The 20,952-nt window shown below is 39.5% G+C and overlaps 1 protein-coding gene across 1 annotated transcript in view; it reads left to right on the forward strand.

Annotated features, from left to right (window-relative positions):
- Nucleotides 1-713: 713 nt before the first annotated feature.
- Nucleotides 714-20,952, forward strand: part of LOC126162351 (fatty-acid amide hydrolase 2) — a 99,414-nt gene continuing 79,175 nt past the window's right edge. Inside the window, exons 1-2 of the mRNA XM_049918803.1 lie at nucleotides 714-981; nucleotides 10,265-10,483. Of these exons, the coding sequence (XP_049774760.1) occupies nucleotides 958-981; nucleotides 10,265-10,483 (243 nt within the window). The 5' untranslated portion in view covers nucleotides 714-957. The remainder of the gene's footprint in view (nucleotides 982-10,264; nucleotides 10,484-20,952) is intronic.

The raw sequence follows: 20,952 nt of genomic DNA on the forward strand, positions 1-20,952 counted from the left end.
GTCTTGGCATGTTGAAGGAAAGAAAACTCAATGACTTCTCCACATATGACTTTCACAACAATGACAATGACATGGATGTACTCACAAAGGAAACAATACAAATGGTGCAGAATCTATTGTCAACTGTCTAGCAGTGTAGCCAACAGAAAAGCTAACTCTCATGTGCTCAATTATATCTCTGGCAAAGCTGTCTATATCAGGTATATTTCGCGTCTCATATACAAGGTGCGGAATATCGTGTGTCGAAGTTATTTAAAAAAATTATTTAAAATAGTTCTATTCACGTCACCCAAATATTTTATACATGATATTAAACGGGAGAGTCTAAATTTTTCGAAAATGCATTTACCCAAAAATCGATGTTTTCAGCGAAAAACTCATTCCGTATACCCTTAAGAGAGAATACCACTCCGGTGCAAATTCTGCATATAATTAGTTAGGAATTCAATTGCACCGTGGTGCCCTTTTCATTTATGAGAAGCATCTTTCTTCGTAAGCATTCTAACGTCAATAAAAGTTTACCAAATCTTCAGGGAAAACTGTAATTCTGTTCTATAAAAATAACCTCGATTAAACACAATTTTAAATTACCGAACTACCGATAATTTAACATTTTCATTGTGAAACCGATAACTGACTGCACATTGAATAAAAACGCGTTTACTTGGGGAATGATTGTAGTCAATGATTCAGAATTTCCGCAGCATGAAATTAAATTCTACAAAGGAATTGTAAATCTATTCTTCCTTCATTTTACAGACAATCGCCATCAAAAGGTGATAGTGCGTAAAAGTTGCTGAATCATGTAAACATAGTCACGTCGCAGGTGAAGAGTGAAAGTTAGATGGGTTTAACGTTTCGGGTCACATGAAGTAAACCAGTATAGCTAATCAGACACATAAGAATAAACCGTTCTTGGCGACATTTACGGATTAAACGTTTCTGTAGAAAAAAAATATGTGTCAAAGGAAAGAAAAACGCGTAAGTTGATATCGGCCCATAAACTTTATTCCCTTAATTTAGAGATAGATACTAAGCAGACACGGCTAAAATTTCCAGAAAACTAATTCTTGTATATCATCTTCTCTTGTGTGTGTGTGTGTGTGTGTTTTTTTTAAGGAATACCACAAATTTAAGTAATTTTTACTGCAGAGAATTGTCTATTTTTTCTGTTAGCTTTTACATTTCATTCGGGTTTTCGTAGTTCCTCGCAGATCAATGGGAAAAAGTGCACACTTGCGTTATGCTCTTTAGTATATTTTTAACCAGTATCATCGAGACAGTCAACAAGCAATGTTACTTTTGTGCCTGTAGACACCCCTAAGAGAATTGTTCATTATTTAGAGAAACAACACGAACAGAGTGACTTCAATATGATAATTATCACATTTTATATAACTTCCCACCGTCTAAATTTTATAATCACGGTACAAGTATTCTTCATTCAGTTTATTTAAATTAATGAGTTTGTAATTCATGTATGTGGGCTTCCCCCATGTCTGATAAAGTTTTTCTACCGTCTGTACACCGTCAGTCATGATTTAAAGAAAACTGCACGACTTAAATTGTTTTTAAAGTGTGGTGGTAGTTCGTGGTATTTTGCCTCGCCATAGTTATTTAAATGGAATGAATATTTTAGCTTGTTTGAAAAACAAGTATTGCTTGCCATGTTTGAAACACAAATTTCATATTTTTAGAATGTCATTAAAAGTATAGCATAGGCTAAAAGAGAAACCGTTTGGTGCTACATTTGTGCCAATACAACTGTTCACCCATTCCAGTCAATCATAATACATCACTAACAATACATAAAAGATATTGCAAGCCACTTCTCTAAATATTATATAGGCCTACCTGCTTCCTCTGTACTGTACCTAATACTCATTCTGCATCAATATATTATTGACTAGGTTCAACTGAATCCTTTGCATATCATTTGGGATAATGAAACTGAAGTCAGGAAAGTGTTCATTCACCAAAAGTGAATAAGAAGAATACTGTGTAAGATAGGCAACTGAACATCTTGCAAAGACCTGTTCAGTGATTTTGGAATTGCTACATTCACTTGCCAATGGCCGACATTAATTTGGTAATGGTATTTGTTTCTACACCCCCCCCCCCCCCCCCATGAACCATGGACCTTGCCGTTGGTGGGGAGGCTTGCGTGCCTCAGTGATACAGATAGCCGTACCGTAGGTAAAACCACAACGGAGGGGTATCTGTTGAGAGGCCAGACAAACGTGTGGTTCCTGAAGAGGGGCAGCAGCCTTTTCAGTAGTTGCAAGGGCAACAGTCTGGATGATTGACTGATCTGGCCTTGTAACAATAACCAAAACGGCCTTGCTGTGCTGGTACTGCGAACGGCTGAAAGCAAGGGGAAACTACGGCTGTAATTTTTCCCGAGGGCATGCAGCTTTACTGTATGGTTAAATGATGATGGCGTCCTCTTGGGTAAAATATTCCGGAGGTAAAATAGTCCCCCATTCGGATCTCCGGGTGGGGACTACTCAAGAGGATGTCGTTATCAGGGGAAAGAAAACTGGCGTTCTACGGATCGGAGCGTGGAATGTCAGATCCCTTAATCGGGCAGGTAGGTTAGAAAATTTAAAAAGGGAAATGGATAGGTTAAAGTTAGATATAGTGGGAATTAGTGAAGCTCGGTGGCAGGAGGAACAAGACTTCTGGTCAGGTGACTACAGGGTTATAAACACAAAGTCAAATAGGGGTAATGCAGGAGTAGGTTTAATAATGAATAGGAAAATAGGAATGCAGGTAAGCTACTACAAACAGCATAGTGAACACATTAAACACATTATTGTGGCCAAGACAGATACGAAGCCCACACCTACTACAGTAGTACAAGTCTATATGCCAACTAGCTCTGCAGATGACGAAGAAATTGAAGAAATGTATGATGAAATAGAAGAAATTATTCAGATAGTGAAGGGAGACAAAAATTTAATAGTCATGGGTGACTGGAATTCGAGTGTAGGGAAAGGGAGTGAAGGAAATGTCGTAGGTGAATATAGATTGGGGCTAAGAAATGAAAGAGGAAGCCGCCTGGTAGAATTTTGCACAGAGCACAACTTAATCATAGCTAACACTTGGTTTAAGAATCATGATAGAAGGTTGTATACATGGAAGAACCCTGGAGATACTAAAAGGTATCAGATAGATTATATAATGGTAAGGCAGAGATTTAGGAACCAGGTTTTAAATTGTAAGACATTTCCAGGGGCAGATGTGGACTCTGACCACAATCTATTGGTTATGACCTGCAGATTAAAACTGAAGAAACTGCAAAAAGGTGGGAATTTAAGGAGATGGGACCTGGATAAACTGAAAGAACCAGAGGTTGTACAGAGTTTCAGGCAGAGCATAAGGGAACAATTGACAGGAATGGGGGAAAGAAATACAGTAGAAGAGGAATGGGTAGCTTTGAGGGATGAAGTAGTGAAGGCAGCAGAGGATCAAGTAGGTATAAAGACGAGGGCTAGTAGAAATCCTTGGGTAACAGAAGAAATATTGAATTTAATTGATGAAAGGAGAAAATATAAAAATGCAGTAAATGAAGCAGGCAAAAAGGAATACAAACGTCTCAAAAATGAGATCGACAGGAAGTGCAAAATGGCTAAGCAGGGATGGCTAGAGGACAAATGTAAGGATGTAGAGGCTTATCTCACTAGGGGTAAGATAGATACTGCCTACAGGAAAATTAAAGAGACCTTTGGAGATAAGAGAACCACTTGTATGAACATCAAGAGCTCAGATGGAAACCCAGTTCTAAGCAAAGAAGGGAAAGCAGAAAGGTGGAAGGAGTATATAGAGGGTCTATACAAGGGCGATGTACTTGAGGACAATGTTATGGAAATGGAAAAGGATGTAGATGAAGATGAAATGGGAGATACGATACTGCGTGAAGAGTTTGACAGAGCACTGAAAGACCTGAGTCGAAACAAGGCCCCCGGAGCAGACAACATTCCATTGGAACTACTGACGGCCTTGGGAGAGCCAGTCCTGACAAAACTCTACCATCTGGTGAGCAAGATGTATGAAACAGGTGAAATACGCTCAGACTTCAAGAAGAATATAATAATTCCAATCCCAAAGAAAGCAGGTGTTGACAGATGTGAAAATTACCGAACAATCAGTTTAATAAGCCACAGCTGCAAAATACTAACACGAATTCTTTACTGACGAATGGAACAACTAGTAGAAGCCGACCTCGGGGAAGATCAGTTTGGATTCCGTAGAAATACTGGAACACGTGAGGCAATACTGACCTTACGACTTATCTTAGAAGAAAGATTAAGGAAAGGCAAACCTACGTTTCTAGCATTTGTAGACTTAGAGAAAGCTTTTGACAATGTTGACTGGAATACTCTCTTTCAAATTCTAAAGGTAGCAGGGGTAAAATACAGGGAGTGAAAGGCTATTTACAATTTGTACAGAAACCAGATGGCAGTTATAAGAGTCGAGGGACATGAAAGGGAAGCAGCGGTTGGGAAGGGAGTAAGGTAGGGTTGTAGCCTCTCCCCGATGTTAATTCAATCTGTATATTGAGCAAGCAGTAAAGGAAACAAAAGAAAAATTCGGAGTAGGTATTAAAATCCATGGAGAAGAAATAAAAACTTTGAGGTTCACCGATGACATTGTAATTCTGTCAGAGACAGCAAAGGACTTGGAAGAGCAGTTGAACGGAATGGATGGTGTCTTGAAGGGAGGATATAAGATGAATATCAACAAAAGCAAAACGAGGATAATGGAATGTAGTCGAATTAAGTCAGGTGATGTTAAGGGTATTAGATTAGGAAATGAGAAAGTAAAGGAGTTTTGCTATTTGGGGAGCAAAATAACTGACAATGGTCGAAGTAGAGAGGATATAAAATGTAGACTGGCAAGGGCAAGGAAAGTGTTTCTGAAGAAGAGAAATTTGTTAACATCGAGTATAGATTTAAGTGTCAGGAAGTCATTTCTGAAAGTATTTGTATGGAGTGTAGCCATGTATGGAAGTGAAACATGGACGGTAAATAGTTTGGACAAGAAGAGAATAGAAGCTTTTGAAATGTGGTGCTTCAGAAAAATGCTGAAGATTAGATGGGTAGATCACATAACTAATGAGGAAGTATTGAATAGGATTGGGGAGAAGAGAAGTTTGTGGCACAACTTGACCAGAAGAAGGGATCGATTGGTAGGACATGTTCTGGGGCATCAAGGGATCACCAATTTAGTATTGGAGGGCAGCGTGGAGGGTAAAAATCATAGGGGGAGACCAAGAGATGAATACACTAAGCAGATTCAGAAGGATGTAGGTTGCAGTAGGTACTGGGAGATGAAGAAGCTTGCACAGGATAGAGTAGCATGGAGAGCTGCATCAAACCAGTCTCAGGACTGAAGACCACAACAACAACAACATTTGTTTCTAATAATTAAAATAAATTCCTTTTGAATTTTGATTTATGCAACCACAAAACAGTAAGGAAAGAAAAATTTCTTTTAGACTTTTCCTCATTAATTTGGGTCTCAGGGTGATGTTCTGTGTATTAAGGTGCAAAAATCTTGAAGTCTTACATAAAGCAACTACACATTGCCTGATTGGATCTAGAGCCGATAATTTAAGTTTCCTGTTGTCTGTGTTACAAGTTGCAATACTCATACAAAAGGGCTATATTCGTATTACTGAGATAATTTCATCTTTTTTCAAAATAGTGGTTTTCCTGTCAATTATGTCTTTGAATGTCAACTAATAATTTAAAGTATTTTAATGTTTATTAACTATTAATGCAGTTTCTAGTAGCTACTTCATCTTCATTTTCTTAATAGGTACCTTGACTCATTTCACATTCATGAAGGTATTTCTTCATGATGGAATCTGCAGGACATGAAACTGTGGAGGAGTACAATGATTAATTACCTATTTCTGAAACACTTGAAAACTTATTGCAGTGACTCTAAGACATTGTACTTGATCAGTAGAACACTGGATAAGCTGGGCACTGTAAAAGAAAAGCATGTTTTTTCATTTCATTATGTATTCTGTTCTGTAAACTACATTGTAAAGGAGACCTCGAAAGAGAAGTCAGGCAAGAAGATTCCAAATCACTGACATTGTTCTCAGCAGTCCTACAGAAATTGGTCAGATCCTTAAATAGGGAAAATGTAAAAGGATCGTACTTCAACCAACTTTATTTTTGCAGATGCCACTTTTGCTGTTTGGCTCTAGTGCTGATAGTGGTACAAATTAATCAATTGGTTTGAAAATGGGCCTGAAAAACAGTCATAATATAAGAAAACTCGGCAAATTAACAATCAAGTCATAAGACTAGATAACACATTTTGGTATTTAGGGCATTTGAAAACGTTGTGGATAGTCACTAAAGGAAATAAACAAAAGGTTAAAAATGGATAGAAGTTCTTTTGTTAAACTAAATGAAGTTTTCGAACTAAGTTTTCAATGTACCTGGAATGAAGTCATTCACAATCAGTAGGTATTACTGTATTTTTCTCTTATAATATAAGTACTACTTGATGATAATAATAATAATAATAATAATAATAATAATAATAATGTTCCGTCATCAGTAACCATTTGACAACTGCTGCTGGATAAACGCCACTGCTATATTTTTGGTGGTTTAGGGTCTTCTGCAGTCCATATTCATACTGCTCCTGCACGTTTACTTATGTTATCTACCGCACCCCCCCCCCCCCCCCCCCCTCCCAATTAGATCATTGTCCCAGCCTTCTCTTACTTCTTGGAATTCAGTGTAGAACATCCATTTGTCTGGCTACAAGCCCCACCTAACTTTGATTAATTTTCATTGTTCTACCACATCCACTCCAATTTGTACCCTTATCTGCCTGTTTTCTGTTTCTCCTAGTAATTCCCATCAAGCAGTTCTTGGAAAACACCATGTTTCTAATGGTGTACACATTTAAAGTGCAGGTCTCATTACTGCAAATCAGAACGGGTCCGCACTCATTCCAGACTTTGTCTCAGACCCATCAAAACCTGTATTTATTTTACCAAAAATAATACAGACTATTGCTTTTGTTTGTTGATTTTGTAGTCCATCTATTTATTGTCATCACCTATATGGATAGTCTACAAATTACACTTAGGTGGCTGGCAGAGGGCTCATCGACCAACTTCATTACAATTTTCTATTATTCCAATCTCGAATAGGGTGCGGAAAAAATGAACACCTATATCTTTCTGTGTGAGCACTGATTTCCCTTGTTTTATTGGGGGTGATCATTTCTCCATATGTAGGTTGGCATCATCAAAATATTTTCACATTCAGAGGAGAAAGTTGGCGATTGAAATTTTGTGAGAAGATTCTGCCACAATGAAAAACCCCTTTGTTTTAATAATGTCCACCCCAAATCCTGTGTCATGTCAGTGACACTCTCTCCCCTATTTCATGATAAGACAAAACGTGCTGCCCTTCATTGAACTTTCTCGATGTACTCTGTTAATCCTATGTAGCAAGGATCCCACACCACACAGCAGTATTCTAAAAGAGGAAGGACAAATGTAGTGTATGCAGTCTCTTTAGTAGATCTGTAACATTTTCTAAGTATCTTGCCAATAAAACACAGTCTTTGGTTTGCCTCCCCCACAACATTTTCTGTGTGTTAATTTCAATTTAAGTTGTTTGTAATTGTAATTCCTAGGTATTTTTGAATTTATAGTTCTATGATTTCTTTCTGATTTTTTTGTCAATGTGTTCAATTTATGTTGTTTTATAATCTTATTGTAATTGTTTTTAAAGCCTACTTTCAGCCTTTCTGTGATAATTTCTGCCAGTAGCTGTTAAAGTTTTTCTGCACTAGAGTTAAACGGTACACTGTCATGACTAAAATGGAGATAGTTTAAACACATTTCATTAAAACAAATTCCTTCCTTTTTTTCCCATTTTAGGGACCTGAAAATTTTCTGTAGGGCTGCTAGTAATAGTCTTGGTAATGGAGAGCCTCCTGTCAGACTTCTTTTTCAATTCAGATTTTTTTTTTTTAGGTGAAATCCAACAGAAGTTGTCTGTTTGGTGTTCAGTATACTAACATAGTTTGAAACAATGTTTTATTTTCCAAGTAATATCCAGTGCAATATTTTCATCATGAGTGGGGTTTTGAACTTCCTTATGTAGGTGATTTTCAGAGAAGGTTGTAATTTTTACCAGTTGATTGTTAGATGATTAAAATATCCTCCAATAATGACATTATGATTGGTGAAAATATGTATTAGTGAACTAAGGAGTTCTGTAAAGTATTCCGTGCATCTGGAGATGGGTCCGACAGTTGACAGAAGTACCCTGCTAAAAGTTTATTTCCCACCCTTGGTACTGTGGCTAGCCCATACAGTCTTGCATGCATTTCATTTCCGTCTCAGTGGGTATGAGTTTTATCCTTTCAGCAGCTATGATATTGTAATCCATGACTATGTGGCATCCCTGGCCAGAATCCACCCCTGTTATAGCCCCATGTAGATAATCTAGGGCAAGACTTATACCTTACACCAAGGAACAATATCCAACTGCAGTCCAAAAACAGCTGTTTCCTTCCCAGAAAAAGGTACAGTGAAATTTGATATCACCCATGCTGTATGCTGGCTGTTCTGCAATTACTGTGCAGTGTTGTATGAACGTCATCTGGAAATTAAGTTTTGCTGTTATTTATTTATTTTTTAATAAATCATAGTTACATGAAAAACTTTATTGATAACAGATACATCAATGCTTGAGCTATTTTTCAACATAATCAACACAGAATGGAGACACTTGTCATATTGTGGGATCACCTTTTGTATTCCTGTGTCATAGAGTAGGAGTGGAACAAGCGTACAGCAGTCATTGTCAGTTCTTTGCCATTGTGAAAATGCTGACTGGCAGGTGCGTATTTGTTGAGGTCCAAGAAAATATCGAAATCACAGAGAACAAGATCAGGATTGTTTGGCTGATGGTCAAATAGCTCCAAATCAAACTTCTTCTGAAGAAGTGTTCTGTGCCAAGCCGCATGTGGGCAATCATTGTCATGGATTAACACAACACCTGCACTGAGCATTTCATACGTCTTGTTTTGAATGGCTGATCGCAATTTCTTCAGTGTTTCACAGAAACAGTCAGTGTTCACTTTTTCATCTCTTGTTAAGAAGTCAATGAGCGGAATGTGTATCCTGTCCCAGAACATGACTACCCACACTGAACTGTCTGTTTTAACTTCATCTTGACTGGAGTCCACTATGACACCAATGCGTCGATTGCTACTTGGTTTCCAGGGTAAATTTAAAAACCCATGTCTCATCACCTGTGACAGTCTGGTCGAGGAATTCATCACCGTCCTTGTGGTACCCACTGTTACTTCTAAGCAGTTTACTTTGTGTTTTAGTGTGAGGTTTCTCATTACCCACCTAGCATACGCTTCCTGTAACAGCAGCCATTTAGTGACAATTTCATGCAGCAAGGCTCACAATATCTGCAGAAAATGTCTGCAGAGATCTGTAACTGTGGAGCAAATCCTCTCCATAATGTGTTGCTGCACCAGCTGCATAAGGTCATCATTGATGAGGGGCGGTCACTTGCAGCCCTGTGCAATAAGGACACTTTGACAATCTTTGGACAATTGCCTCCACTATTAACACATCTACATCTACATCCATACTCCACCAGCCACCTGACAGTGTCCTGTTTGCTCATGATCTTTGGACCTTACACCTGCCACAGCTGATGGTGATTGTCAATTGACACTTGTTTTGTGCATTAAGAAATTTTATTACAGACTGATCCTCATGGTCGGGGGGAGAAAGAATAAGAGCTGGCACTTTCAGCCACTGCTGCAACAGTACATCATAGCTCTGTCACCCAGGTGCTATATTTAAGGATAAATATGTTAAAAGAAAAAAGGGAACTTAATTTCTGGATGACCCTCAAATGTGGATATGACAAGAAGGTACCTATCTTCCTGCATGAATGGACATTATCCAAATGAGGCTAATGTCAAAATCAACCATCCAGTTGCTGTCAATAAGAGCACCAACTTTCCTGAACTGAGAAGGTATGAGGAGACATCCCTTAAGCACAGGAACCTGTCCTCACAGTCCACCTTTCCTAGATGTTCTCTGGTCCCTGTCTTCAGCTGCCCCTTTCCCACACCATCCATCCCATCAGCTGCAGGTGAGTGGCAGTCTTTCCTCATTTTTCTTTTATTGTTTGTATTCTCGAATTTTCTCTTGTGTGATAGGATCTGTATTTTTCTTTGTTCACAGAAAAGTATGTACAAAAAATCAATGAAGATCTTCAAGAACACTGTGATACCATTAATTGTGCAGTTGTTGGCACTAGTCCGCATTATCATTGACCGAATAATAGATTTCTGCTTTTCTCTGTATTATGATGACACCAAGAAGATAGCGGTGCCTGAAGCAAAAACTTCTCTTTTGATGGAAAGTGCACTTTCCTTGGCGAAAAAAATAAGGAACAAAGAAGTAAGTTAATAATCGTATTGCTTTTTCTACACTTAGCAAGATTGGCATATTGACCACAAATTGTCAGAATATGAATCATCACCATTACATTGCATCGTTCTTATGGAAAGGAGTCTTTGTAATCTGAAAAGAAGCCAAGTAATCAACCTAAATAATCAACTTACATTTTTCTACGTTTAGAGCAAGCTGCCATTCTTCACATCAAATATATATCCTGCCTTAATCATCCTATATCCATGTATAGTCACTCAATGATGATATTTCCCCTTATACTACAGCATCATTAGGATGTGACAGAGCTGCTGCTGTAGTTTTAGAACAAATAGCTATATCAGCTGTGAAACCCAAAATTTCTTCTGGGTTGCTATTGCAGAATAGTTCTCTGATAATTTTAACAGTCTAGAGATCCCCTCTAGGAAACTTTCAACTGTTTATGAGAAATCTAGATGCATTATTGAGCTACATATTAGACAAGAAGAAAAAGTAGTTTGTGGAGATCTCAGTGTAGATTTCTTAAAATATGAAGCTATGAAAAATGAACCAAAACATTATGTGGGTGCCTCAATCGAATTTCAGTGGTCAGTTTTTCCATCGTGAGTGCAGGAAGATAGTAGGACACTAATCGGAAACATTTTTGTAGACAGTCTTTAGGATGAAACAATTCATGTGCACCCAATTGTTAATGGACTATCTGATCATAATGCACAATTAATGGAAATAAACAATATGGCACCTCAAGCCCTGAGACAGGCTTGTACAAAACGGTGGGGCTTATTAATGAGAAGAGGATACAGTATTTTTAGAGTAAGCTAAAAGAGGTAGTATGGGATGAGGTTTATAGAAAGAGGTGCGGATGTCAAATTCAGTCTATTCCATAGTGAATTTGTGTCAGTATTTGAAAGTTTTCCAGAAAATTTATTAAAAACCAAGTAAGCCATGGATAAAAAAAGGAAATAAAATGTCAAGTAAGAGGAAGAGGGATATTTATAAAAATACCAGAATAACTCAAGAACTGACATTACGTGCATACTACAAAAAAATATTGTAATATTTTAAAGAAAGTCATTAAACTGTCGAGAAGTATGTACACCCTGACGGAAATTAATGATGCAGATAATAAGATTAAAACCATGTGGGATAGGACAGCCAGTGAGTGTTCAAATGTTCAATGTGTGAAATCTTATGGGACTTAGCTGCTAAGGTCGGACTCGAACCTCCGCCGGGACCAGCTGCACAGTCCATGTCTGCAGCACCTTAGACTGCTTGGCTAATCCCGCGCAGTGCCAGTGAGTGTTCAAGATACCATGAGAGTTAAACTAAATCACAATGTCGCTACTGATAATCATGAGTTGTGAGTACTTTTAACAATCACTTTCTAAATGCAGCAGCAAAAATTTTATTAAATGATTCAGTTTAAGGACCAAGAGAATATGTTGAAAATGTCATTCCACAAAACTTTAAGCAACTAGAAGTAACACCAACATCCTTCACTGTAATTAATATATTTCTAAAAATTGTAAAAACAAAAGTTCATGGGGTGTTGATGGAATTTCAAACAGATTTCTGAAAAGTAGTTCTAACAATAAGTACTGTGCTTAGTGATATATGTAATGCATCACTGGCATAGGGAATTAACCAGACAGGTTAAAATATGCAGTTGAAGGGCTTTGTGGAAGAACCAGATATCTCCACTTTTGGACTAAAATGAGCTGGATATTGATCCTGGCAGGAAAAAAATCCTCTCTCTTTTGGTGTTAAAAGCACATGGTTTCACAGAACAACCATGCTGCTAGAGAGTGAAAGGAGCTGTCTGGTTACTTCACCAAAATGATTTGTGTATGTTAGCACAGGTGACTGTGCATGATGGCTAGTAGTACACAAAGACATAGTGCTAGCAGGAGCATCACACATCAGTCAGTTGTTGTTACTATGGTAGGAATAAATGATGTGAGTGACTTTTCTGCTTCAGAAAGTGAATTTGTACCTTCTGAAGACTATGATACATTCAAACATCTTATCTTTTGGAACTTCTTAAAAGAGGAAAGAGGGATTTGTTGGGAAAGCTTGGGCAGATTTCTCAGACCCTTGGTTGTGAGGACCCACCTGTTATAAGGAGAAGGCAAAGCAAAACTGAAAGAAAAGGCATCAGAAAGTATGAGGTTCAAGACAGTACACTGGTGAAGACTGCACCAGCTTGAGTTCAGAGGGACAATCTAAGAAGTAAATATCAATTAAAAAGGTAAGAGAAATGAAAGGTGGAAAGTTATTTGCAATTATACATCTACATACATTCTCCCCAAGCCACTGTACAGTGGACTGCAGAAGGTACAACATACCACTAGTAGTCATTTCCTTTCCTGTTCCACCTACAAATAGAGTGAGAGAAAATGAAAGTCTATAAGTACAAGCCCAAATTTTTCTCCTCTTATCTTTGTGGTCCTTATTTAAAATGTACATTGGCAGAGGTGGAATCATTGTATCGTTGACTTCAAATGTTGGTTCTCTAAAGTTCCTCAATCTCAATGATGCCTCGTGAAAAGAATGCTGTCTTCCCTCCAGGGATTCACATGTGGGTTTATAAAGTGTAGAAAGGAAGAAGGGAAAAAGAGGGAAGAGAGAGAGAGACAATTTTTAAATTAAGAGAGAAAGGCGAGAGTCTAAGAAAAGATAAATGACTAATTTAACTCTGCCATCCTTCTGTTAGTTGTTGTTTTCATTCTATAGAAAGTCATCCAATGAACACACATCAGTTGGCAAACAAAATGATTCCTTTCACATTTTGCTCTGCCTTTGATGTTACAGTATTTATTAGTGGAGAGGGTGGATTAAGTATTAGTGGGTGGGTTGTTGGGAGTGTCGTGTGGTTTGACAAGGTTGTTATAAAGATTATTAGAGCAGTGGAAGATAGCAAAAGGTGTTGTGGTGAATTGACCAGGGAGAGACTACCATTTTATGGCGTGACTTACATGTGTCATAGGCATAGAGGAGTAAACTATTGAGGTATTCAGGGTGTAGGTTGTACTGAGTGACAAGGGGAGTTTGGTATATGCTGTTGCTGATAATGTCATGACAAAAGAGGATGCAGAACCAGTGGTGCTGGCACCCAGCAAACTGCTTACAGTGGCTACTGACAGGGTGGGCCAGTGCTGTGTGTATTGTAAAGAGAGCCTCTAATCTCTTTTCTCGGCGTGCTCTCTTGTCATATTAAGTGTGCCGCTGACATTTCTGGCTTGCGTATGGCTTTGTGTGATTTAGTTCTTGAGATGTTGGAACTCTCACTGTTGACAACTTGGTCTGACTTAGACACAGTGCAGTGTTTTCCTCCCAGGTTGCAAATTCATCTTTTCAAACCCCAGGAATGAGTTGCCAAAGTGGTGACGAGTCTGTCTCGCGCATGCATCTGTTGGGTTGCATCATCATGGATTACCTCTTTATGGAATTGTGGCGGCAGCAGCAGCAGCAGCAGCAGCAAATACAGCACACTAAGTGCTGCGAGTGATGGGCAACTGCGGCAACAGGCACCACCCACCCCAGCCACCCCTCAGGCTTTAAGACATTTTAACATAGGAACAGAGATTTCTACTGCAAGGTAAGAAAAGTTGCCGAAACTGTAGATGTGAATGCACTCCTCCTTTCTTCTCGTTCCTTTCTTTATAATTTGGTACAAACACTTTCTCTGCACATGGACCCTGCTTTGTTGAAATTTGATGATTTGTGTGTGGTTTTGATTGCACATTTTGTGCATAAATCACGTGCTGTGGCAGTGCGTCTTAAGTTAAATCAGCTATGAAAGTGGGGTTAATGAGTTGATAGCAGAGTTACAGGGTTTGGCTAGAGATTATAAGTGTGATTGTAGTCAGTGTGGCATACGTTACTAAGAGCTAACCCTCCACAAAGTAAATATTTGATTAGCTCCAGATAAGCCATTTCAAGTGAGGGCCTTTGGGTTGTCTGACTCGTCTCTAGCCAATGGGGCACAGTTAGCATGGTCGTATGAGTTGTCTGTGGTGGCACGGAAAACCTTTGCTGATGAGTGCCATGTAGTGGAAGTGGAGTGTGGCTTATTCCATAGTACATCATCATACAACACAGCAGATTCTCATTCCCCAGAGTCTAACATGCCTGGGTCTCACTTAGTTGCTGAAGAGCAGTCTCACTGCAGCTGTGTTAAGCAGCTTCATGAGGGATATACCAGGAATCAGGTTTCTCCACCATAGGACCAGCCTTCATGCAAACAGTGGAGTGGTCTTCACAATTCCTGGTCTGGTATGGCAGGCAGTAACATCTGTCCTCTCTTGGTGTTGGAGAGTTCGTTAGATGGTTGGGCGTGTCACATCCAACATAAGTTGTGGAAATGTCTGCATTTAAATAAAATTTGTTTATAGTGCAACCACAGGGAGGCCACAGTTTCTGTGTATGCTACATAGCATCCTGTTCGCAATGTTGACTAGTTGGGTATTAATGCACTTTCCATAACAGGTGCACGCACTTGGCAAACGGTTCATAAGCTTGTGCTGCAGTTTTCTCTTTTGGGACACTCAGTTGAGTTTCAGCTTGATACTGGGGCTGTGACCTCATTAATCAGTTTGTCTGCATGTCATGAGCTAGGTAGCCCTCTGTTACAAGTAGTTACAAAAACAGTGTAGTTGCCAACAAATTCTATTGAAGGGTCATCTGGTTGTGGTGACAAAATATAACGTGGAACAGCAAGTAACATTATTAGTGGTCAATTGTGCTGCAATGTTGAATATTTTTTGGGTTGAACACTTTTATATGGCAATTGATTTCCGAAGGTTGATCATGTAAATTTAAAGTCTGTAGTCATCCTCTTCACGACCTTGAGTCACTTTTGCAGACCCATAAATAGTTGCTTGAGCCAGTGTGGGGTAAAGCAAGTGATTTTATTGCCCACATTTAGCTTAAACCATCTGTGACCCCTAAGTTTTGTGGTGGCTGCCCTTTGCCATTTGCTGTGAGAGACATAGTTAAAGCTGAATTAGACAGACTACACAATTAGGAGACATTTCACCTGTAGCATCAAGTCTCTGGGCAACACCATTTGTGGTGGTTAAAAACCCCTATAGGGTGATTCTGTTGTGTGGCAATTTTAAATCCACTATTAACACCCAGAGTGAGTTGGACATTTATCCAATCCCTCGCACCAAGGCCGGTGGATGCAATTTTTCAAAAACTGATTTGTGAGATGCCTGTCTACAGTTGCCCCTCAATGCCAAGTCATAGCAGTTGCTCATTATTTATACACTGTTTGGCTTCTTATAAATTTACCATGTTACCTTTTGGTGTTGCATCAGCCACAGGAATTTTTAAGCAGATTATTGAGCAGAGATTTCACCATATTCCAAAGTGTGCAATTTATCAGGATGACTTAATTGTTGCTTGGGCCACCAGGGTAGGACATTCGCAAAATTTTCAGGCAGTGTTTCGGGCACCAGAGGACAGTGGTCTTTATTGTAAGTTGGAAAAGTGTACATTTTTTTTTGCACCCAGTGTGAAGTGTTTAGAGTATGCCTTATGTAAGGAGGGCATTAAACCACTTGATGATCATGTCGCAGTAATTCATAAGTTGTTCATCCCTCAGAACTTAAAGGGGCTGCAGGCATTCCTTGGCAAGGTTAACTATTGTAACAAATTCACACCATGTGAATTGGAGGTCTTACAACCTCTCAGACACATTGTAAGAAGGGTGTGAAATTTGTTTGGTCAGGCACTTGTCAGTGTGCTTTTTTGTGACTAAAAGCTTGGTAATGCATTGGTCCCTGCCTTGCTAGCTTTGGCTCAAAGACAAGCTTAATACTGACTGCTGACACATCACAGTATAGGACTGGTGCCATACTGTCCCCCAGAAATCTAGACAGATCAGAACAACCAATTGCTTTCACATCTAAGACCCCCTTGCCTGCCCAAAAGAATTACTCCCAGATACAGAAAGAGCCCCCCCCCCCTCCCCCCCATGTACCATGGACCTTGCCGTTGGTGGGGAGGCTTGCGTGCCTCAATGATACAGATAGCCGTACCGTAGGTGCAATCACAATGGAGGGGTATCTGTTGAGAGGCCAGACAATCGTGTGGTTCCTGAAGAGGGGCAGCATCAGCCTTTTCAGTAGCTGCAGGGGCAACAGTCTGGATGATTGATTGATCTAGCCTTGTAGCATTAACCAAAACAGCCTTGCTGTTGTGGTACTGCAAACGGCTGAAAGCAAGGGGAAACTACAGCCGTAATTTTTCCCGAGGGCATGCAGCTTTACTGTATGGTTAAATGATGATGGCGTCCACTTGGGTAAAATATTCCGGAGGTAAAATAGTCCCCCATTCGGATCTCCGGGCGGGGACTACTCAAGAGGACGTCATTATCAGGAGAAAGAAAATTGGCATTCTACGGATCGGAGTGTGGAATGTCAGATCCCTTAATCGGGCAGGTAGGTTAGAAAATTTAAAAAGGGAAATGGATAATTTAAAGTTAGATATATTGGGAATTAGTGAAGTTCGGTGGCAGGAGGAACAAGACTTCTAGTCAGGTGAATACAGGGTTATAAATACAAAATCAAATAGGGGTAATGCAGGAGTAGGTTTAATAATGAATAAAAAAATAGGAGTGCAGGTAAGCTACTACAAACAGCATAGTGAACATATCATAGTGGCCAAGATAGACATGAAGCCCATGCCTACTACAGTAGTACAAGTTTATATGCCAACTAGCTCTGCAGATGACAAAGAAATTGAAGAATTGTATGATGAGATAAAAGAAATTATTCAGATAGTGAAGGGAGATGAAGATTTAATAGTCATGGGTGACTGGCATTCGACAGTAGGAAAAGGGAGAGAAGGAAACATAGTAGGTGAATATGGATTGGGGCTAAGAAATGAAAGAGGAAGCCGTCTGTTAGAATTTTGCACAGAGCATAACTTAATCATAGCTAACACTTGGTTCAAGAATCATAAAAGAAGGTTGTATACATGGAAGAATCCTGGAGATACTAAAAGGTATCAGATAGATTATAGAATGGTAAGACAGAGATTTAGGAACCAAGTTTTAAATTGTAGGACATTTCCAGAGGCAAATGTGGACTCTGACCACAATCTATTGGTTATGAACTGTTGATTAAAACTGAAGAAATTGCAAAAAGGTGGGAATTTAAGGAGATGGGACCTGGATAAACTTACTAAACCAGAGGTTGTACAGAGTTTCAGGGACAGCATAAGGGAACAATTGACAGGAATGGGGGAAAGAAATACAGTAGAATACGAATGGGTAGCTCTGAGGGATGAAGTAGTGAAGGCAGCAGGGGATGAAGTAGGTAAAAAGACGAGGGCTAGTAGAAGTCCTTGGATAACAGAAGAAATATTGAATTTAATTGATGAAAGGAGAAAATATAAAAATGCAGTAAATGAAGCAGGCAAAAAGGAATACAAACGTCTCAAAAACGAGATCGACAGGCAGAACAAAATGGCTAAGCAGGCATTGCTAGAGGACAAATGTAAGGATGTAGAGGCTTATCTCACTAGGGGTAAGATAGATACAGCCTACAGGAAAATTAAAGAGACCTTTGGAGAAAAGAGAGCCACTTGTATGAATATCGAGAGCTCAGATGGAAACCCAGTTCTAAGCAAAGAGGGGAAAGCAGAAAGGTGGAAGGAGTATATAGAGGGTCTATACAAGGGCGATGTACTTGAGGACAATATTATGGAAATGGAAGAGGATGTAGATGAAGATGAAATGGGAGATACAATACTGCGTGCAGAGTTTGACAGAGCACTGAAAAACCTGAGTCGAAACAAGGCCGCGGGAGTAGACAACATTCCATTAGAACTACTGACGGCCTTGGGAGAGCCAGTCCTGACAAAACTCTACCATCTGGTGAGCAAGATGTACAAGACAGGCGAAATACCCTCAGACTTCAAGAAGAATATAATAATTCCAATCCCAAAGAAAGCAGGTGTTGACAGATGTGAAAATTACCGAACTATCAGTTTAATAAGTCACATCTGCAAAATACTAACACGAATTCTTTACAGACGAATGGAAAAACTGGTAGAAGCCGACCTCGGGGAAGATCAGTTTGGATTCCGTAGAAATGTTGCAACACGTGAGGCAATACTGACCTTACGACTTATCTTAGAAGAAAGATTAAGGAAAGGCAAACCTATGTTTCTAGCATTTGTAGACTTAGAAAAAGCTTTTGACAATGTTGACTGGAATACTCTCTTTCAATTTCTAAAGGTGGCAAGGGTAAAATACAGGGAGCGAAAGGCTATTTACAATTTGTACTGAAACCAGATGGCAGTTATAAGAGTCGAGGGGTATGAAAGGGAAGCAGCAGTTGGGAAGGGAGTGAGACAGGGTTGTAGCCTCTCCCCGATGATATTCAATCTGTATATTGAGCAAGCAGTAAAGGAAACAAAAGAAAAGTTTGGAGTAGGTATTAAAATCCAGGGAGAAGAAATAAAAACTTTGAGGTTCGCAGATGACATTGTAATACTGTCAGAGACAGCAAAGGACTTGGAAGAGCAGTTGAACGGAATGGATAGTGTCTCGAAAGGAGGATATAAAATGAACATCAACAAAAGCAAAACGAGGATAATGGAATGTAGTCGAATTAAGTCGGGTGATGCTGAGGGACTTAGATTAGGAAATGAGACACTTAAAGTAGTAAAGGAGTTTTGCTATTTGGGGAGCAAAATAACTGATGATGGTCGAAGTAGAGAGGATATAAAAAGTAGGCTGGCAAGGGCAAGGAAAGCGTTTCTGAAGAAGAGAAATTTGTTAACATTGAGTATAGATTTAAGTGTCAAGAAGTCATTTATGAAAGTATTTGTATGGAGTGTAGCCATGTATGGATGTGAAACATGGACAATAAATAGTTTGGACAAGAAGAGAATAGAAGCTTTCGAAATGTGGTGCTACAGAAGAATGTTGAAGATTAGGTGGGTAGATCACGTAACTAATGAGGAGGTATTGAATAGGATTGGGGAGTTTGTGGCACAACTTGACTAGAAGAATGGATCGGTTGGTAGGACATGTCCTGAGGCATCAAGGGATCACAAATTTAGCATTGGAGGCCAGCATGGAGGGTAAAAATCGTAGAGGGAGACCAAGAGATGAATACACTAAGCAGATTCAGAAGGATGTAGGTTGCAGTAGGTACTGGGAGATGAAGGAGCTTGCACAGTATAGATTAGCATGGAGAGCTGCATCAAACTAGTCTCAGGACTGAAGACCACAACAACAACAACAACAACAACAACAACAACAGAAAGAGCCACTATTTGTGAGAAAAAGTATCACATTTTCCTGTATGGCTCCAAATTTCACTTTTTATGGGTCATAAATTGTTGGTATCATGGTTTAATCCCAAGGCTGGACTCCCCCCCCCCCCCCCCCCCCCCCCCCCACACACACCGACAATACAATTACAGCATTGGGTGTTATTTCTTAGCAATTATTTTTATGATATCCATTTTCAGCCCACCACAAAGCATGTGAATTCTGATGCATTTTCCAGGTTGCCCATGGGTTCTGATACAGAGTGTTATGGATGCCTATGCTGTATGGAAAGGAGTATTTGATGTGGATGGAGCAACAGGTGTCAAAGTGGAGATACTGTTATTTGTTGTTGAGTTTGATATGGACTGGGGCTTGATTGTGAGTCTTGTCTAAATGCAAGTAGATATCCAGAAAGGTAGCTTTGGATTTGGAGAAGGACTAAAAGAATTTGTTTGAAGGAGTTGTTCAGTTTGAGTCTGCACCACCGAAAATATTGTCAGTAAATCTGTACAAAATCAATAAGCGCAGCTTCTGGGTGTTGAAGAGTTCATCTTTCACGTGGTCCATTAAAATGTTGGTGTAGGGCCATAGAGGGATCTGGATGAGAGGTTGAGGTCTGAATGGGGCTAGGATTATGAGATGCTGGGGTTTGATTTTGGCTCTTATTTGGCCTCGATGAATAATGGGCTAGGAGTGGAAGATTAACAAGGGAGGCAAAGCTGAGTTTGTTGATAAGTAAGGGATTTTTGAGAACATTTTTGTGGGTGGCTGTCATTTGGGTGGGCTTGAGGGACACCACTTTCGAGGTACAGGGAGCAGCAAAACAGCCTCACAGATTTTAATTAATAACAACACATGTATCACACAACATTTTAATTGTTGTAAAATGTGGAAGTATTCCCTGCCAGATGACAAGGAATGTCCCAATAATGGGATTGAAGTGGTTAGTTGCACATAAGCTTTATTCACAAAGTGTGAGACAATAGCATGTGCACAACGTATCATAGCTCAGAATGCACTTAAGTCTTTCACTTATCCACAGATGTTCCTCTCCTCAATCGCCAGTGATGCATGTCATGGTCGATGTCCCCACAGAGCCCCCTCTTGTAGCGTGGATCACTGAAGGGAAGATATAAATTGTGTCGTCACTTGGCTGGACTGTTATGCACAGATGTGCAGTCATGCG

Source organism: Schistocerca cancellata, chromosome 2, assembly GCF_023864275.1.
Source record: "Schistocerca cancellata isolate TAMUIC-IGC-003103 chromosome 2, iqSchCanc2.1, whole genome shotgun sequence".
NCBI classification, from domain to species: Eukaryota; Metazoa; Arthropoda; class Insecta; order Orthoptera; family Acrididae; genus Schistocerca; species Schistocerca cancellata.